At 41.4% G+C, this 19135-nt stretch overlaps 1 protein-coding gene across 3 annotated transcripts; it reads right to left on the bottom strand.

Moving 5' to 3' along the window:
- On the bottom strand, positions 1–19060 carry LOC139964266 (glutathione S-transferase theta-1-like). 3 transcript variants are annotated; one of them, XM_071965733.1, is made up of 8 exons: positions 18921–19060; positions 16425–16544; positions 13293–13376; positions 8856–8990; positions 8051–8132; positions 7380–7530; positions 1376–1543; positions 1–347 (listed from the first exon to the last, which is right to left on the bottom strand). In XM_071965733.1, exons 4-8 carry the CDS (start codon positions 8971–8973, stop codon positions 210–212), a joined length of 657 nt encoding a protein of 218 aa, XP_071821834.1. In that variant the 5' UTR covers positions 8974–8990; positions 13293–13376; positions 16425–16544; positions 18921–19060; the 3' UTR covers positions 1–209. The 3 variants fall into 3 exon arrangements, with proteins under 3 accessions (XP_071821834.1, XP_071821833.1, XP_071821835.1); XM_071965732.1 differs by lacking the exons at positions 13293–13376; positions 16425–16544; positions 18921–19060 and adding an exon at positions 10468–10620; XM_071965734.1 differs by lacking the exons at positions 13293–13376; positions 16425–16544; positions 18921–19060 and adding an exon at positions 10468–10620 and having other exon boundaries at positions 7380–7515.
- Between the last annotated feature and the right edge of the window lie 75 nt (positions 19061–19135).

The following is a 19135-nucleotide window of genomic DNA, read 5'->3' as shown; positions in this document are numbered from 1 at the left end:
CTGGATACGCCCCTGAACAGATCAGATATAACTTTGGTACGATAGGAAACTAAAAAAAATCTTTATAGAGTTGACAAATAGATTTTGTAAGTGTTAGAAAACGAATCAAATGAAACAGCTGCTGGGAAAGACACACATATGAAGTAGCTGAAGGCATTCTCAAACGGGTGTTTGCTAGATAGACCTAAACGATCGCGCAGTAATTCTTTTTACTTCGTTAAAAAATCGTTAAATGGCTTGAAGACTTCGTCGAAATACGGTGTCGCAGCCTTGACCTTGTCGACGAGTGCTTGGGTCTTTGGATGTCCTGCGAGGAAGTCTGTACCACCCATGGCAGCTTGAAGAATCTGGGTAAAAATGTTATAAAAATAAAATATAAATATATATTTTGAAAGCCAATTTTTCGATCAAATGGGATGGCAAGTAATTTTCTGGATTTATAAAAGGGACATTTTTACAGTGTTCTAGAAGGTGAACAGGTGTGTGGTCGAACAGGGTTTTGTAGAATGGAAGAAGAGTCAGTCAGTGACGTCACAGCTAGTTTTGAGGAAAAAAAAGTTACTAATTTCATTACGTAGAAATAACAATCAAACTTCCTTTTAACAAACCGAACTCACTATTTGATATGTCGATAATACTAATATGATGGGTGACCACATATTAATGATGTATTGTAATTCATCATCATTAACCTTGAGTTACTACACTTGAGAAAATGGTTCACAAGAAAGTCCTCAAGTTTGTATACCTTCCGAAGATTTTGACTCTGAACTCTATACGCCACACTGACAATCCTGACCCGCGTAATCTCAACACTGTTACAACCGTGGCCTATTAGCAGGCCCGTGTAAATATTGGATAAAGGAAGTGTAAAAGGGACCGTAATATGGCTGGAGGGACGACATATTAATGATGGAATCGTATTGCATGATAGTACAGTAGTACTAATTAACACTCACAAGATCCACATAATTTTGACAGGTGAGAGCAAGAAAATGGTTAACCAAAGTCCTGAATTTAATGGGCTACAACGCAAAGCCCATTAGTGGGCTACAACGCAGAACCCATAAGTGGGATACAACGCAGAGCCCATAAGTGGGCTACAACGCAGAGCCCATAAGTGGGCTACAACGCAGAGCCCATTACTAGGCTCAGGGAAATGTGTGACGAAGAAGAAAGTATAGTGCCGGTGACAATGTCCCCCGAGCTCCAACCTAACTCTGATAGGTTGCACACTACACTGGCATGGTGTCACTGATTGGATAAATCAGCACCATTGACTTGCCCCTCCCCCCTTTATCTCAAAGATGTCAGGGCCATGGGGTTTGGTACCATCAACTTTGTTAATAATTCATAAAAGAATTAATTCGATTACCTCTGAGATTGCAAACACATCAGCAATACTGACTTTATCTCCAGCGATGCACGACCCATTCTTCAAGAAGTAACCTTCAAATTTGTCCAAGGCCTTATCAAAATCCTCGAGGACTTGTTTCCTATCTTCTTTTGTACATGGTTTTCCACTTGCCATGGGTGTGAGGCCCTGCGTGTAGAACCATATGAAGACAACTTTTGTCACTGTTTACAATCGTGAGGATAATCATGAACAATGACGTCACAAACTCATTCCAACTGTTCGAAGATATTTTGTCGATGATATTAAAATACTTTATAATATTGCAAAGCTGGAAAATTAGTTGAGCATAATGATGTTCGTTATTGCTGTTGTCTTTTGTGGTTGAGGGGTTTCGCAAAATGTTTACAATATAATGAAAGTATACTTTGACAAATTAAACGTTTAGTGATTCCAAGTTTGTGAAGTTCATTTGAACATTTTTAGTTTTGATGTAAATTATCAAAATAATTTCCAGCTTCTAAAGATCGGATGACTCTTAAAGCAGTTGACAGTGTTTCAGTAAACTTAATAAAAGATACAATCTGGACTAGATAGGATCTTCACGACCCACTGTATACGGTTTCTAATGGTTCACAGAATGGTGGAAAAATAAAAGTCTCGATAATCCTTCCGAAGCCAAAAATAACCAGTACTGAATTATCCAATGTAGACAGTTGAAGCAGGCACCTATATCAGTGGCGGATCCAGGATTTCGCCGAAGGGGGGGCCCAGATGGGAAATGCCTAATCGTCGTCCTGGGGGAGGGGTCTAAGGGGAGTGGGTGCCCCCTCCCCTTTGGGAAAATTTCACAAAATATGGAGGTCCTCGGTGCAATCTGGTGCTACTTTTCGTGAAAGTTTGGAGTAAAATTTATTTCCAATAAATCATGTATTCATGGTTTGCCGGGCATATATTTGCAATTTCGAGCAATGAGCTGGGATTTACGTCTTTGGGGAGTAGGTGGTGATGAAAACTACTTTTTACCAGGCTACTCCAGGCCATTTCATCTTGGATGCCCCCTTCCAGATGGAGACTATTGATGCAGTCAGAGTGCCCCTCTCACCTTCACTTTATCAGAATGATGGTGTACTCTTTTTGCAAATTTATTTTACAAAAAATTACACGCACAGTGGCGTAGCTAGGATTTTTTGAGTGGGGGGGGCATGGGGGGCTGTTCTTTCTTGTGGGGGGGGGGCGGAGTTTACTATCTAAGCGGAGCGCCACCTTGGTTGGCGCGGAGCGTACAGAGAAAATTTGAGATTTCAGCACCCCCCAGATCGCAGGAGATGGCACCTGTGAGGCAAAATAGCAACCAAAATGATGTGCAACTTTGGTGACAGAAATGCAAAAAAAGTTTTTTCTCTTTCATGCTGACTGGCCTTGCCAACTCAGCCAGACTTTAAACTTGAGGGAAGTTGGCATCATTTGTCGTTTCAAGCTGTCAAGGCCTTTCTCCCAACTCAAACCCCTGTGGGCTACCGGTAGATTTGCAGGATATGCCCACATGTGGACTTAAATAGCATTAGAGGAAGGGGGTGGAAGACTAACACGCATCGATGTTTCGGTAATGGTCCACATTGATGGCTCGGTGCTTATTAGGCCATTTATTGGGTTTCTTGAGGCAGCTGTCATCAGAATCTGGCTTTTTGTGCCAATCGATGACCGATAACATGTATTGGTATGTAAATTTCTTCTTCATATATCTAGCAACACTCTAAAAACAAATGAGTGGATTTCATTCCATTGGAGTGATCACTCGGCGCACTTCAAATTAAGAGTAAAATTTAACTCTATTGGAGTTAACCCTCACTCCTAATATGAGTGAACAGGCGCGTATCCAGGATTTTCTAACCCGGGGGGCGCGAATTACTATCTAAGCGGAGCGCCACCATCGGTTGGCGCGCAGCGTACAAGAAAATTTCTGGTTTTGATACCACCCAGATCACCGGAAATGGTACTTCTCGGCCTTGAAATGACCAACCAGATGTATTTCCCAATAGTTTTTTTTTCCATCCATAACCTGTTTGAATATTGTCACCAGTCACAAATCATGTTCGACCTCATCGCATGACCTGTGGATAATTGCTTTTGTAGGTGATTCTACGTCGCGGTCCATGCCACGAATCGCCGTCCTGGGGGAGGGGTATAAGGGGAGGGGGTGTCCTCCTCCCCTTTTGATTTTTTTTAGAATCTTGGTGATGCCTACATGTGAAATGGTGGCACTTAGAAAGGCTTTTGACACCAAAAATTTTCTGAGAACTATGCATTTTTTTGTGTGTAACATCAATAAATTGAATAGTAGGTGATAATTCATTCTTTCCCGTGGCATGAAAATGTTCGCTGCTCGCCCCAATGAAAAGAAATAGAGGCTAATTTGAGGTTCAAATGATGCTGTAAAGGAGGTTTTATACTCTATTATGCTAAATGCTTAAGAAATGATGGTTGCTAAGTCAAACTTTAATGCAATTTTTTTTTTTTTTATGTATACTTGACAATTACAATGTGGGTTTTTCGGAAGCTTTCGCGGGTCAGCGGGTTTGGGTGTTAGAATGCGGGTCCAACCCGCGAATTGCGGGTCAGTTGGGAGCTCTGAAATTGCACGAGTAGAAGGAAGTGTGATGAAGAATGATGGTCAGAAATTTTCGACAATTCAGACTCAGTTAATTTATTGGTGTACAAATATTAAAACCTCTTATAACGGCTATTATAAAACTCCGAAACCGGACACTACACACATAGGCGTAAGAGGCGAGGGGTGCAGTCCCTAATTCTCCATGACTAATGTAAAATATAGTTTTGACATAATTGGACCTCCATGCTTTTTCTCCATCTGCATAAGACATTTCGTTGTTTACATTATCATCCCGACGGACCGTACGGTACACGATGGCATGTAATGTAGGCTAACAACCGCTGCTTGCTTATATGATATTGACATCAACATGTTGAACGCGCGCGGAGCGCGCGAAAATTTTTGGTTATATTTTTCGGGCAAGTCGGACAGTTTTGAGGCTGTTCATCCTGGAACGCCATTTTCATGCTCACTGATATGATGTGATATCTGCTGTTTGCTTTACAAATTCGAACACCGGGCGCGTAGCGAGGAATTTGACAAGGGAGAGGTGATGCCTGTAGGCAAAGTATCTAAGTGTTGCGTCACCATAAGTTGGCGCGAAGCGTACAAGAAAAGTTTGGCCGCAAATCCCTCCCAGGTCGCTGGAAATGGCACTACCCAGGACCATTTGTTGGCGCGAAGCGTAAAAGCAAATTTTGCCGGAAATGCCTCCCAGATCGCTGGAAATGACACTTCCCATGCCTTGTAAGTTGCATCTGAGCACTTTCAATTTTGAAATTACTAGCAATATCATAAAAAAAAATATGCTGAAGGGGGGGGGGCGGTCGCCCCCTTCCCGAAATGCGTAATGTTCCCCGACGACACGGTCGAGTTCGAGACCAGCCACAGTTGGTTTCATAACACAATTCTACAATTGTTTAAGGCATATATACACACACACGCGTTATGGTAGACCATATATAGTATATTGATCACGAGTGAGAGAGGGAAAATGGAAACGTCAAAAATGGAGTTGTCGGTGTAAGGGGTAAGATCCGTCACTACGTACCCTGTGTATATAATAGGGATCAGCGCTGTAATGATGTCACTGTTCCTCTTTCTCTTCCCGAGATCTTGGCGTTTTTCTTATCTCCCTCCTTTTCTCCCTTTTCTCTCTTTCTTCTTTTTCCTTTCCCTTCCTTCCTCTCCTCCTCCTCCTCTTTTTTTCCCCCTCTTTTTTCTTTTTTCTTCTCTTTTTTTCTCTCCTCTTTTTCTTACCCGGGGGGCGCGCGCCCCCAACGCCCCCCCCTGGATACGCACCTGGTGAATATAACTCTATTAGGAGTTAAGATTTACTCCAATGGAGTGGAAATTCACTCTTATACCGGAATGTGCTCAGTGATCACTCCCATGGAGTGAAATTCACCTATGTTTTTATCAGTACAGTACAGTGCATATCATCATAGACGTACGTACGTACGTACTACGTACGTTCGTATATCAGACGCACTCGATACCCACGATACGATACGGTCCTGGAGAAACTATTTCCACTCATCATTTTCTAAGGCGATACAGTAGTGAGTATTGAACAGGCACAGCCGCATGTTTGCAGGAAATTCAGAATTCCCAATATTTTATATCTCTACCAGTAGTGAAAATCATGTTTCGACAGTTTCGTGGACATAAAAAGTTGTTTTGTGGAATATTCAATGACATATCAGGGGCGGATGCAGGATTTGTGACAGGGGGGGTCTGACTGGTCCAGCCGCGCCTGAACGTAAGACTATCTAAGCGGAGCGCCATCATCGGTTGGCGCGGAGCGTACAAGAAAATTTTTGGCGTTACAAACCCCCCAGATGGCCGGAAACGGCACTTCCCGAGTATTCTAAGCAGCATGTACCTAGCCTGAAAATGTGGATCTCATGTCTGCAATTTCAGGCCCCCCGTAGCTACGCCACTGATCACGCATGGGGCACTTTCCCTCGAACGCGATAAAAAAAAATCAAAAAAAAAAAAAAAAAAAATCAGGATTTTCAAAAAGGGGGGGCCCGGGCCCCCCGGGCCCCCCCCCTGGATCCGCCCCTGTATATGGGTCGCAAGTCTAAGAAACAAATACAGGCATTCTATTTTGGGGTTGTGCTTACAAAATGGGAGACGTATTGAGGGGGCGGGCGGGGGGCGGGAGGAGGTGAAGAGCATGTACATGACAATCTATAGGTATTAATTACTAGAAACAAATTACTTTACATCTGGGACCGGGCAAGAGCCGGTCGATGTAAGAGAGGTGTTAGGATAATACTACCCCACCCCCACCCCTCAGTATCTAGGGTTCGAGAGTATATATTCTTTGAGTTGAAGTGATTCCATGCTTACCGTAAAGGAGAAAACATAAGATGTTTAATGTGATTTTTTTCTGCATGTTGCAATGTAGCACCAGTTTGTTCATGGATGAAATATGCCATGTAGGCTAATGAATGCAAATGACAGTGATAGCTGTTCAAAAACGTAAAACGCACATAACGTATAGAAAAGGTTGAATTGGAAGCCACCCGGTGTGAAGTTGTAATCCATTAACTCTTTCGAGCTAATCCCACATTCGTGGTCGCAAAAATAACTGCTGCATGGCCTGTTTTTATTTAGCCCCATGATGGTCTGGTCGGCATAGCAATGCATTGGTATGAGATGTGCATACTGTACATAAACCTCTCTGTTAGATAGTAGTACTGTACTAGCAGTGATACCGCGGTTGCTTTCTTCTCGACTTAATCCTTCTTTTATGTTAGGTTTTATGACCGGACAACTATTTTCATATCATAGGACCTTAAAAAGGTGATTATTGCTGAATTGAATATATAATAAAGAAGGTAAGTCAGTGTTCCTTCGATTAGCTTCGTCGAATATCAGTTGGAACTTGAGCTAACTGTTTGTAGAATAGGTCTTTGTATTATATAGTAGTAGCCTAGTCAGATACCTAGTTGTAATCAAGTTACGCGTATAGGCCTAGCCACTACGATGTGCGACCATAGGCTAGGTTTTGCACATGTATTACTGTTTTTACTATTCTGATATAGTCGCATCGACGATCAGCTGTTTTCTCCGAGCAAGGAAAGCTTCGTTGGTTCTGAATATTCACTACAATGCGTTCTCTCATTGGCTTGTTCAAATCAAGAGGCGTGGAGTACATTTTTGGATACTTTCGATCATTAATTTCTTAATTAATTTAAACGTTCTTTTTCATAGTTTGTCAGATAAGTGGCTTAACCAAAAATATTTTTTTTGAACAACATTTTTTTTTGTATTTCCATTTTCGTAAGGCACGGAATTACTTTCAGCTATAACATTAGTATAGTAGTTTGAACTCTTTAGGTCTTTCTTGTTCATTCTCAGTCAAATTATTGATATCTGCGTAATAAATATTCGGTTTACACATTTCATCGTAATATCTAATCCAGCCTTCCTGATGGTGCCATGGTGATAGGACAGGAATTCATCCACTCGGGCCCTCTTCTTGGGGTCGGTAGGGTACCAGTGGTCTGCTGCTTTACCACTGTTAAGAATGTACCTAGCGATAGCCACGCTGTGGCAACAAGAATAAACGTAAAAGTGTAATATAGGACACTTATATATAGAAACCGGTTTGCTCATAACGCGATCAACAACAGAATATGGGGCTGATCCACTATTTGATAAACAATGTGTTTGCCAGTGGGGTCTCTGAAACCGATCTCCATGTAGGGGTCCGAAGTCCTCACCCAAAAAGACTCTCAGACGTCAAATATTCCTTGGTGAAGCATATTTCGACTATAAATTAGGATATATAATTAGGTAGAAAATGCAAGGTTGCGCTAATAACTGTACTTTTTTTTTGCGTGGTTGAAAAGGGTGGAGAGTATACAATCCACTCTGCCCCGCCTGGATACGAGCCTAAAATTACCCACCATATCATTTCTGACCATTCGACGTTTTGACCATTTACCATTCGACGTTTTGACCTCTTATATTAAAGGAAGATGTTAGGCCTATTCAGAACGTCACAACTTTTGATAACTGGAGAATAATATTTCTTGATTTCTGCGATGGATACAAACTAGCTTTACCTCTCTGTAAGAACAAAATCGCCTTGTACCATGACCGGTACATTATTAAACGGATGTGGGAAGTCGGGTTTCTTGTGTTCACCTGCAAAGGAAAGAATTAACCATCAGTGTTTTTTTTTTTTTGTAGGCGATATTTCCAAGAGTCACAAGGAGAAAATCAACGGTGATATACGCGTTCAAAAATACATAAATTGATACATTTTCCAAATGTCTATAGAACGCGATATCCAGGCAAATGGATGACTGAGATGGTGCAGGGCGTGGAAGTGGGGTGCGTGGGGTGGGAGTAGGAGTGGGCGTGACCTCCCACTTCCTGTATATTTTCACCGCCTGTAATGACATCACAACGAAGTGAAAATCTTTCAGTGGTATCAAAATTGTTTGGCGAGAACACTGGTTCCTACCACCCTACTCCCGATTGTCGAGGCTAATATATGCTTATTATGAGACGCTATGTGGATAATCTGTGGTAGGCCTTATTATGTAGTGCCTAATCGTTAACGTTTCTTCAAAGGAACTGTGTCAATGTACAGTAGGGTAATGAATCTTTATAGAAAGGTCAGAGGAAAATAGCTGATTTTTTTAATAAAGGATTGGGGGTGGGGAGGGGGGGTGGATATGGGTAATCCAAGGGTCCTTGAAGTACACTCCCATGTGGGGGGGGGGTGCCGAGGGGTCCTCCCCTAGAATATAAATTTATTGAATAAGTTTAAACTCATGTAGTGCATTCTGAGGTATATTTAGACTATAAATTAGGTAGGTCTATATGATTAGATCGCAAGGTATAGTGCTACTTAATACTCACCCTTGAATATGTCCACATGTTTAACTACATGAGGAGTGTTTGTAGCCTTCAATAGGAGCAGAATGGACCGACACGGCTGGGACACAGCGTGGTGATAGTGGTGAATTTGTTCCGGCATCTTTGAATGTTAATTGACTGCATTGAAAATGACAAAATCAACAGATTAACGTCAAATCTCTGACGTAGTAGCATAATCTGATCGATTCAATATCAGCGTTGTTGTTAATCCCACCTACCCACCACTTCTGTTCCCTTTTGTTTTCACACTAAGTAGTTTATTGTAAGACTTTTAAGGCCATACATGGAAGTCCTCAACGGAAGTACATTGTTATCAAAATAAATTAGTCTGTATTAAGGCTTAGAAGCAAAATTCCATACAGGGATATGTTATGGATGAATAAACAACGAAGTATTAAGCCTTTGAAACTACATAAGTTGCCTGTAAGTTTGATATTGTCTCGACAAGTTGACACAAAACCAATATTTTACTAAACTATCCTTTATGAAAAAAAAAACCCACTTATATTCTAATTAAATCACTTTCTTGCGACACCATGGCTAATCTTAACCCAAAGGGTATTCACCAACTCACACGTCCCATTTTACCTTCTATATACGTAACACATTACTCGGAAGCTCTGTTGTGGTGAAGTACCAGGTTGGTATAGCCTACTAAGGAGTCACGGGAGAGGTATGTATATAGAGAGGCTGGGAACTTACACTGCATGAGGTATTCTACATAAGGTTGCTCCTCGGGCTATCAGTGTATCACGGGCTATCAGTTAACATTAAATATGTATCAAAAGAACCACAATACGCGATATAAGACACTGCATGGTTGTGCACATCATTATAGTATATAAACAAGCTATGCAGGCCTCGTGCACATAACGGTAAATGGAATTGCAGCTCACAAAGTCATTCGTCTACATCATTCGTAAATTTACGACATATGCATGCCACACCCACACCTTACCCACATGCCCACATACCCACACCCATGTATGAGCGGCACCGCAGTTACCAAAACCACATCTGTGTATGGAAATTCGGTCTTCGGTCGGCTTGCGGCTTTGATAAGCCAATGAGGCTTCTTCGCGAGTTCCTGCTTGCAGGAGGATCTAATATACATACATACATTAACCGATCCTAATATAATAACTAAAACGTGCAACGTTAGTTTTACGGAAGTCGGTAAGTACCCTGCATAGCAAATAGTAAACAGGCTTTACTTACAATTCTATCTATCCCATCTAATTAGTTTCTGACACGTTATTCAATCCGAACAAGTACAGTCTTACGTAACCTAGGTTACGTAAGACTGTTTACAATAGTTTACCATACATTAATAAAGATTTCTATGAAAAACAGGTGTTTAATATCATCCAAGAGAGCTCTTTTATTTATTTCCAATTGTTAAATAAATTTTTTGATTGGAGATTTTAAAATTAATGAAACAATTATTGCCTAATATTAACACTTTAAATCTGAATTGATTTAGCCGTGAAGGGCCATTCCCAAAGCTTCTTGGAGACTGGTACCATGTGATAGTGAAGACTATACAATTTCAGACTGACAAATAACTGTTTCAATTTTCAATGTTGCCACTTACCTTGCACCTGTAGTTAAATTCTGAGTCTAGGCAGTTCTACTGTACCTTCTTCTGATGGTGAATGGGAATAGGGGTATACACTTATAGAGGTTTCAGCTTTTATAAGAGGAGGTGCGGGGACCTTTGCTCAAGAGGATTATATAAGTGTGTTAATGAAATGCTGAGTCATGCAGATCTATTAATTATTATTATAAAAATATTTCTGTAAACAATGATACTCTCAGTCGTATAGACATGGTCTATACAGCATTGTTTAGTTTGCTGTCTGCTCTAAGTAGACCTGTTTCCCTGGTGACGCAACCAGGCTATAACTGGTTGATTGTCTAGCTCATTCTACTAGATAAGTAGGCAAAACATATGGTAAGCATAGGCGTACGGGACCATTTCAGTTTTTTTTTGGGGGGGGGGCAGAAACTTTTGTGCCCGAAAGTTCCCGTGACACTATCTAAGCGGAGCGCCACCATCAGTTGGCGCGTAGCGTACAAGAATTTTTTTTGCAAAAATATGCCTCTCACATTGCCGGAAATGGCACTTCTGAGGCCTTGCAAGTTGCATCTAAACATTCTTTATTTCATAATCTCTCACGTTTTAGAAATTTACACTTCCCCAAAAATGTGGTAAATTAGAAGAAGATAAAATGGTAACATCAGTTTGAAGGGGAAAAACAAAACGCTCTCCACGGAATTGTCGGGTAAAAATTTAAAAAAGATTCGGGCAAGCTACTGCATATTTATATATATTTATTTATTTTTTCTCCTCTTAAGCTGCCCGAATTTTCAGGACTTCCGCAGAAAAAAAAAATCAAAGTTTAGACCTCAAATGGTGCTTTCGGTGCATCTATATACTTGAAGAAATTATAAATGGTTAAAATTTATAACCCACACACTGACACTACATTATGCACGTGGCATGATTTGCTGAGTCATGCTGTACCGCATTTTACATATAATGGTGTTTGCCGAAAGTATTGATGTAAATAATGAATGCTCTTATCAGCATTGACATCATCAATAGTTTGTTTATATATCTTCTGTACATGAATATAAAGTGCTTGTTCATGGTCTAGTTGGAACTAAAGCCTGTTTCTTTGGTGATGCACCCAGGCCGATACATGATTAGTTCATGTTGCTCCATTCAAGTAGCAAAGTGCATGAAGGCAAAATTAGGTAAGGCTTTAAAGTATAGATTACATAAGAGAAAGAATAACTTTATTGATCCTTATGAAAGGAAACTACAGTGCTCGCAAGTCAATGAAACATAAAATAATAAGAAGTAAAACTAAATAGAAAGAAAACATGAAAAAGCAGCAGGCTGTTGTACAGAAATGGCAAGAAAGAAAATCTAACGTTTAAAATCAGTATTTTGAATTTTAATAGACTGAGGAATGTAAGATAAAGAATAATGGGGGTTTTGGTAACAGAAGAATGCTGCCTGAGCCTACCACTGGGGGGGGGGGGTTACTTGTCTCACAAGGTGGACATGAAAGGGGTGATTACTGTCAGTCCAAAGGGACCCCAGCTTGCTACGTACAAGGAGTGTCGGTAAACCATAGAAATTGAGCTGAGAAGAGGGCTGACACACTGTATGGCCGTGTGTTTAAGCACAGAAGCCTGGAAATGTAAGTGCTCTCTGCGTTGTATTGCCGCGAAAAGCCAGATCATTTGTACGTCTTTATACATTCATTGTGCATTCGACTTTGAAATTGAATTTTATTTTACCCGTTGTTTCGAAAGAGTATAGTTTACTTTCCACAACAGGGAACTGTTATGACGACCAGAGTGGTAAGCACCATATTCCTGACTTAAGAATCAGCTTTGAATACTTCTTTTTTTTTTGGGCCTCTAATGACTCGAGCAAGTGAGTGTCTTATGCAACTTTTAATGTCTGGAAAGTGTCATTTCCGGTATCCGAGAGGCACATGGCAAACATTGAGATAGTGTCATAGTTGTCCCTGGAAATTGCTGTGAAAAGGCAACCCCCTCCCTCCCCTCCCTTCCCACACACACCTATACTTTGTGTAATACTTCCATATTAGTCTGCATGCAGTTCTCAGTTTAATGTTGATGTTGCAAAGTGGGTAGTATAGTTTATGCAGGAGAACATATCCCACCTTATTAAGTGAGAGTGAGAAAAGTTTGACATATATAATTTACCCCCATTATTAAACCCATAACCTTAATTAAGAGTGCCATGTGTTACTAATTGTAGGGAATATGTTAATGTTGTCAAGGGGAACAAACAAGGCCAGCAGCAACGCCCATGTACCGTGCGCCATCTTTTGAAATCCTCATTTTTCCTTAGGAATTCCTACATTGTAAACAGGACAATGCTCACTTCTTCATCCCATAGTTTTCCGGGGACCATTACTTGGATCCGGGAACCGTGTTGTAACACCCACTGAACACCTGTCTCTGCCTCGACAGATAATGCACTATGCGGCACATCTGATAAAGCCTATAGGGAGTTGCACGACGGTGAGGTCGGTTAATTCGAAATCTGGGAGATGTTGTGTACTTCAAGTATCACCTATTCTGCTCTTGGTTTGTGATACGGTCCGCATGCGCAGTGTAATTAATCAAATTGATAACTTATTAAATATTATAGATCAGGACGTTGTTTCATGATAAATGATGCAAAATGGGTGTATAAATTTGCGCTTTCAGACATGAACACACGCCGAAAAGTCTTGTGCAGTCCAGTGACTAGAATGAAAGTATACTGAAAGCTTACATCACATATGCCGAGACGAACTGCAATATCACGTTTGAATTTGAACGTGTCGGCTAGCGTATTTTTACATATACAGGGCATAGTGAAGTGTATACCTTTCCGTGAGGACGAAATCTCCGTGTACAATCGTAGGTATACTCTGCCAAACGGGTTCGGAAAGTCTGGTTTCTTGTTGTCACCTGTAGGGAAAGGAAATCATTTGTGACTGAATCATAAACGAAAGACACGGGAATAGTTAGTTAGCGCAATAGGTTTCATCGCCCCTCCCATGGCTGTGACGTCAGGAGAGCCCGGATGCATTAGGCTGGGATTTTGAAGTCTTCATTTCCCCTAAATCAGATTATGAAAACGATCATACATTATTCTTTACCACTTGTTTCCCCGGGCCCGGACATGTAGTTCCTCGCCCCCACTCTCTTGTCAGGCGACCCCTCTGCACCCCAAGCAGAATAGGTCTGCCCACTTGCCCATGAGACCGCGTACTTGCGTCTTTTCACTATAACGTAACGGTAATAAGATCGACAAAGCATAATCGAGTCAAATTTAAAACTGTGTCCGTTTTTCATCATCCTGGACGGATTAATGATTTTCGGAAAACCAATCAGGCGCGTATCCAGGATTTTCAAACCCGGGGGGCGCGAATTACTATCTAAGCGGAGCGCCACCATCGGTTGGCGCGCAGCGTACAAGAAAATTTCTTGTTTTGAAACCCCCCAGATCACCGGAAACGGCACTTCTCGGGCTTGAAATGACCAACCAGATGTACACTTTTTGCCTGAGAACCAAGTATTTCCTAATAGTTTTTTTTTTCCATCCATAACCTTTTTGAAGATTGTCAACTCGGCACACATCATGTTCGACCTGATCGCATCTCCTGTGGGTCTTTGCTTTTGTAGGTGATTCTACGTCGCGGCCCACAATACCCGTCAGCCCCACTTTTCAAGGTTTTAAGCCCCATATTTGTTCAGAATTTGAAAATTCACATTTCTGGTGAATAAACTCACTTGAAAACATACCCATAATGTTGTACAAAATTTCATCTATGGACAACCAATATAGAAAAACTTCCTTCAACCCCTAACAGACCGGTCAAAATTGCACGAGTAGAGGGAAGTGTGATGCAGAATGTTGGTCATAAATTTTCTAAACAGACACAGTTAATTTAGTGGTGTAGAAATATTGCAACCTCTTATAACGGCTATTATAAAACTTGGTTGAAGGAAATGAAAAAAATAGCAGATATTTCCGAGAGCGAACACTACACACATAGGCGTAGGAGGCGCGGCTGCAGTGGCGGAGCTAGGGGTATTGGTCAGGAGTGGCGAGAATGGTCTGTAGGGGCGCTTTCGACACTATCTAAGCGGAGCGCCACCACTGGTTGGCGCGTAGCGTACAGAAAATTTTTGAGTAAAGATACTCCCTAGATCGCCGGAAATGACCCTTTCCGGGCCTGGCTAATTTGCAGATAAACGAAGAATAAATAGGTGTCATCGCCAAATTACAGCAACAAAATGTGAGAAATGTCAATAAGTAGATGAGAGCGCAATAAAAAAGTCAATAATCTAGAATAAGTAAAAAGTGGTAAAGAGCCGAAAAAGGCGCCAGCAGTCCATTTGAGTCGGTCAGGGGGGGGGGGGGGCATCGGCCCCCCTGACCGTATGGACGCTCCGCCACTGCGCGGCGGGGGTGCAGCCCCTAATTCGCCATTACTAATGTAAAAGAGAGTTTTGACATAATTGGACCTCCATGCTTTTTATACATCTACATGAGACATGTCGTTGTTTACATTAGCATCCCGCGGTATACTGCGCAATTTGAACGGACCGTACGGTACATGATGGCATGCGATGTAATAACCGATGTTTGCTTATATGATATTGACATGAACACGTTGAACGCGCGCTTCGCGCGCGAAAATGTTTGGTTATTTTTTCAGGCAAGTCGGACAGTTTTGAGGCTTTTCATCCTGGAACGCCAATTTCATGCTTACTGATATGATGTGATATCTGCTGTTTGCGTTACAAATTCGAACAGGCGCGTAGCGAGGAATTTGCCAAGGGAGGGGCGAAGCCTGTAGGCAAATTATCTAAGCGTAGCGTCACCATAGGTTGGCGCGAAGCGTACAAGAAAATTTTGGCCGAAAATGCCTCCCAGATCGCTGGAAATGGCACTACCCAGGACCATTTGTTAGCGCGAAGCGTACAAGCAAGTTTTGGCCGAAAATGTCCCCCAGATCGCTGGAAATGACACTTCCCAGGCCTTGTAAGTTGCCTCTAAGCACTTTCTATTTTGAAATTACTTAGCGATATCATTTAAAAAATGCTGAATGAGGGGGGGGGGGGAGGGCGGGCGGTCGCCCCCATCCCAAAATGCGTCATGTTCCCCGACGACACGGTCGAGTTCGAGACCAGCCACAGTTGGTTTCAGAGCACAATTCTACACACGCGTTATGATAGACCATATATAGTATATATATAGATCATTAGTGAGAGAGGAAAATGGAAACGTCAAAAAATGGAGTTGTCGGTGTAAGGGGTAGGGTGAGTCACACTTTTACGAAATCATTGATCCGTCACTGGCTACCCTTCAGCGCTGTAATGATGTCACTGTTCCTCTTTCTCTTCCCGGTGTCTTCGCGTTTTTCTTTTACTCCCTACTTTTCTCCTTTTTCTCTCTTTCTTCCTTTTCTTTTCCCTTCCTTCCTCTCCTCCTCCTCTTTTTTCCCCTCTTTTTTCTTCTCTTTTTTCTCTCCTCTTTTTCTTACCCGGGGGGCGCGCGCCCCCAACGCCCCCCCCCTGGATACGCACCTGCCAATGGTCTCATTTTTTATTTAAACTGTCTAATAAATGTAAGCAATAGAACACTAATTCTTCATGCATTGTCAGGTTATAAACATGCCCTAAGTGAATCACCCCCAAAATAGTTTTTTTACCTTTCTCTTAAGGAGCTGTACTATAATGGTATTTTATATATACACAATAGTTAGTTCAGTCACTTACAGTGATGAGCTTCTGATTTTAAATGTTTATTGCTCAAAAATATAGAAAAATATATAACGTTTAGAGATAACAACACCAAACAGTTGACGGTGTCATGGGTTATCATGGGGACGGTGTCATGACGGTGTCATGGGGAAGGTATCATGGGTTATCATTATGGAACTCATCATATCTGGTAATCCGTTTGGCGTTACACAGCTTGTTGCAGATGTACTTTAAAAACCTCACCTTTTCTAAAGTTGACATGGTGAACCTCATGTGGAGCATTGGTCAGTTTTAATATCATCAGTACACTCCGGCAGGGCTGTGACAGGCCCACGTGATAATGATGTATATTAGATGGTATAACTGCTGGTAAAAGCAAAGTAATACAATAAATACAATTTAGCTTAAGTGGAATTGAAGGTTCGGTCGTATGGCAAGCCGTTTTAACATTTACCTCGTGCGGAGAAGTGGTTGGTCTGGGGGCAATGTTTACATGGGTACCATGCCATGTGGTACTACTACTACTGCCTGGTGGTATGTCGTGTTGTAGTCGCTCCCTTGCCCTCAAAAGTGCCCTTCCAAATGCATCAGCAGCAGTTTACAACGATTGATTGGCTGGCTGCATTTTCCGAATGTCTAACGTTCAGACTCAGCCTTATAAACATAGCTTTGCTTCATTTGCTAAGGGTAAGTATGGGAGTATGGGGGCATGGCCACAAATAGTTATACGTAACTAGTACGTCTTGCACGTGACTCTATATGTCTCGCACCACAATTAATTGTTCCATTGACTTACACACTAATTTCGTCACTTTCAAGACCTACCAAAGCATAGATAGAAGTTTTCAACTGGTATATCCTACCCACCACGTGATAGCTGAGATCTTGGCCTATCATGGTACTTGCTCCTCTTCCACATCATGACCGTTAAGATTTTGAGCTAGAAGAGGAGCAAGTTTAGCGTACTGAACCCCCACCCTTCCATCTGCTCGTTCGGAGTAATATCAACATTAAACCAAAGATTTTCTAAAATGGTATATATCGCCTTCGATCCTCCCTATTTCCACACCATCTGTACATTTAAATTATGCTCTTTCATATAAAGGCAGAGCAAACGATGACAGTAACTGATAACATGCTTAAACAAGCTTTACCTTAGGTACTTTTACCTCTTTTCTGCCTTTTGAGCGGATGAACACTACTCTAATTGTGGTGCGGTACCTATAATGGTATACAAAGTCGGACTTCGCGGCAAGTACAGTGACGAAATGAGTAAACATACTGATTGACCAATCACATTGCACTTAAGCTTAATCTTATTTCACTTAAGTGAAATAGATTGACCAATCACATTTCACTTAAGCGTAATTCTATTTCACTTATGTTAAATGCAATTTAGCTTAAGTGAAATTGAAAAGCCATTTTCTTAAGTAGAATATGCATTTTGCTTAAGTAGAATTGTATTTTACTTAAGCTTAATTCAATTAAGCTAGCTTAAGCTTGAAGCTTACTTAAGTAAAATACGATATAGGCAAAAACCGTTTGAACTTAAGCTAATATGAATTCCGCTTATACAATTAAGCTTAAGTGAAATGCAATTCTGCTTAAGTGCAATTAATTTCACTTAAGCTTAATTGTATTCTTCTTAAGTGGAATTAATTCTACTTAAGTAGAATAGCAAGGTAAATGTTAAAACGGCTTGCCATACGACCTTCCTGGAAACAACAACCGATCATGTTGTAGGCAGCTACCTCTGTTTTGCCCTTGACAATTGCTAAAGCATCGGGTGCTATGGGGGGGGGGGGCATGTTTTTTTTTAGTAATGGATACAATGCCCCCCCCCTTTTTCCCCACCTTAAACACACACGCACGTCTATGGTTTGCAACACTAATTTAAGGTCTCAAAAGGACTAATCCGTCCCTCCTTTGGTTGCTTAACCATATTTTAGTAATAACATGCACATTTATTGGGCTTTCAAGAGCCACCCATATTTGCCAAGGCTCATGCATGCCTACGTACAGTATCCCCCCCTGTTCCGCAATCTCAATTTGAGAAACAAATCGACGCCCGTGGGACAAAACTTTATATATCTCGCTAGATGTTCGGTAGGCTAACATATAGTTTGCCGCCCAACTTTATTTTTAGAATAAGTTGAGTAATGAAGCGTATTTTACAGGCCCTGTAGACTGCATCCTTTCTACTGGTCCGTTAAGCGATATTATTCAAGCTCACGATGGCATACACCACATGATGTGCTGATGACATACAATAATTGTACTTGATGTTAAAACCATCTCAGCGTTACGAAGGTATTGGTGCCCTCGAATAATAGCATGTGTTGCTTACATATCCACCTGGGCCATCCACAATAACAGTAAATGACTCGAAAACAGCACATATCAGAAATATATGCCACAAAATTGGTGGTATCCGCGAATATTGGGAACAGCCACCAACTGATCGCTGAATACATGTTTTTGTTTCTTCGCATCTTGACTACACAGGGGCGTCGGACCAATATTCCAAAAAATAGGACTAAGAAAACAACAATGGCAAAAAATAGAGAACAAAAGTGAAACATACTTCAAAATGTGTTTCAGAAGCTTAATCTGGTGGCAGGGGTCTTGTTTTCAAGCTCGTGAAGTGCCATTTCCTGCAATCTTGGAGACATTTTTTTCAAAATTTTCTCCATTACGCTACGCGCCAACCATTGTGGCGCGTAGCGTAGTTTGACCTACCAAACGTACGTCCCTCCGATAATTATGATAGATGGCCACACTCTGATCTGCCGTACCAATCCAAAATAGCTTCCGACGCCCCTGTTATACCGCCATATATTTTTCTGGGTGACCGCATCACATAGAAGCATGCGTAGTTGCGCCCCTATGAAGTACAGTGCATACACTGAGTCCATTACGGTAACGACCGTAACGATCAAAATCACAAAGCTACT

The sequence above is a fragment of the Apostichopus japonicus genome, chromosome 22 (assembly GCF_037975245.1).
Source record: "Apostichopus japonicus isolate 1M-3 chromosome 22, ASM3797524v1, whole genome shotgun sequence".
NCBI lineage: Eukaryota > Metazoa > Echinodermata > Holothuroidea > Aspidochirotida > Stichopodidae > Apostichopus > Apostichopus japonicus.
This window is presented reverse-complemented; position numbering and strand designations above follow the sequence as displayed.

Coding starts and splice junctions, on each gene's coding strand:
- LOC139964266 (XM_071965733.1), bottom strand. CDS start 8,973: ATGCCGGAACAAATTCACCACTATCACCACGCTGTGTCCCAGCCGTGT. Junction 7,531..8,050: donor GATTTTGTTCTTACAGAGAG/GTAAAGCTAGTT, acceptor TTGTTGCCACAG/CGTGGCTATCGCTAGGTACA. Junction 1,544..7,379: donor TAGATATTACGATGAAATGT/GTAAACCGAATA, acceptor TTCTACACGCAG/GGCCTCACACCCATGGCAAG.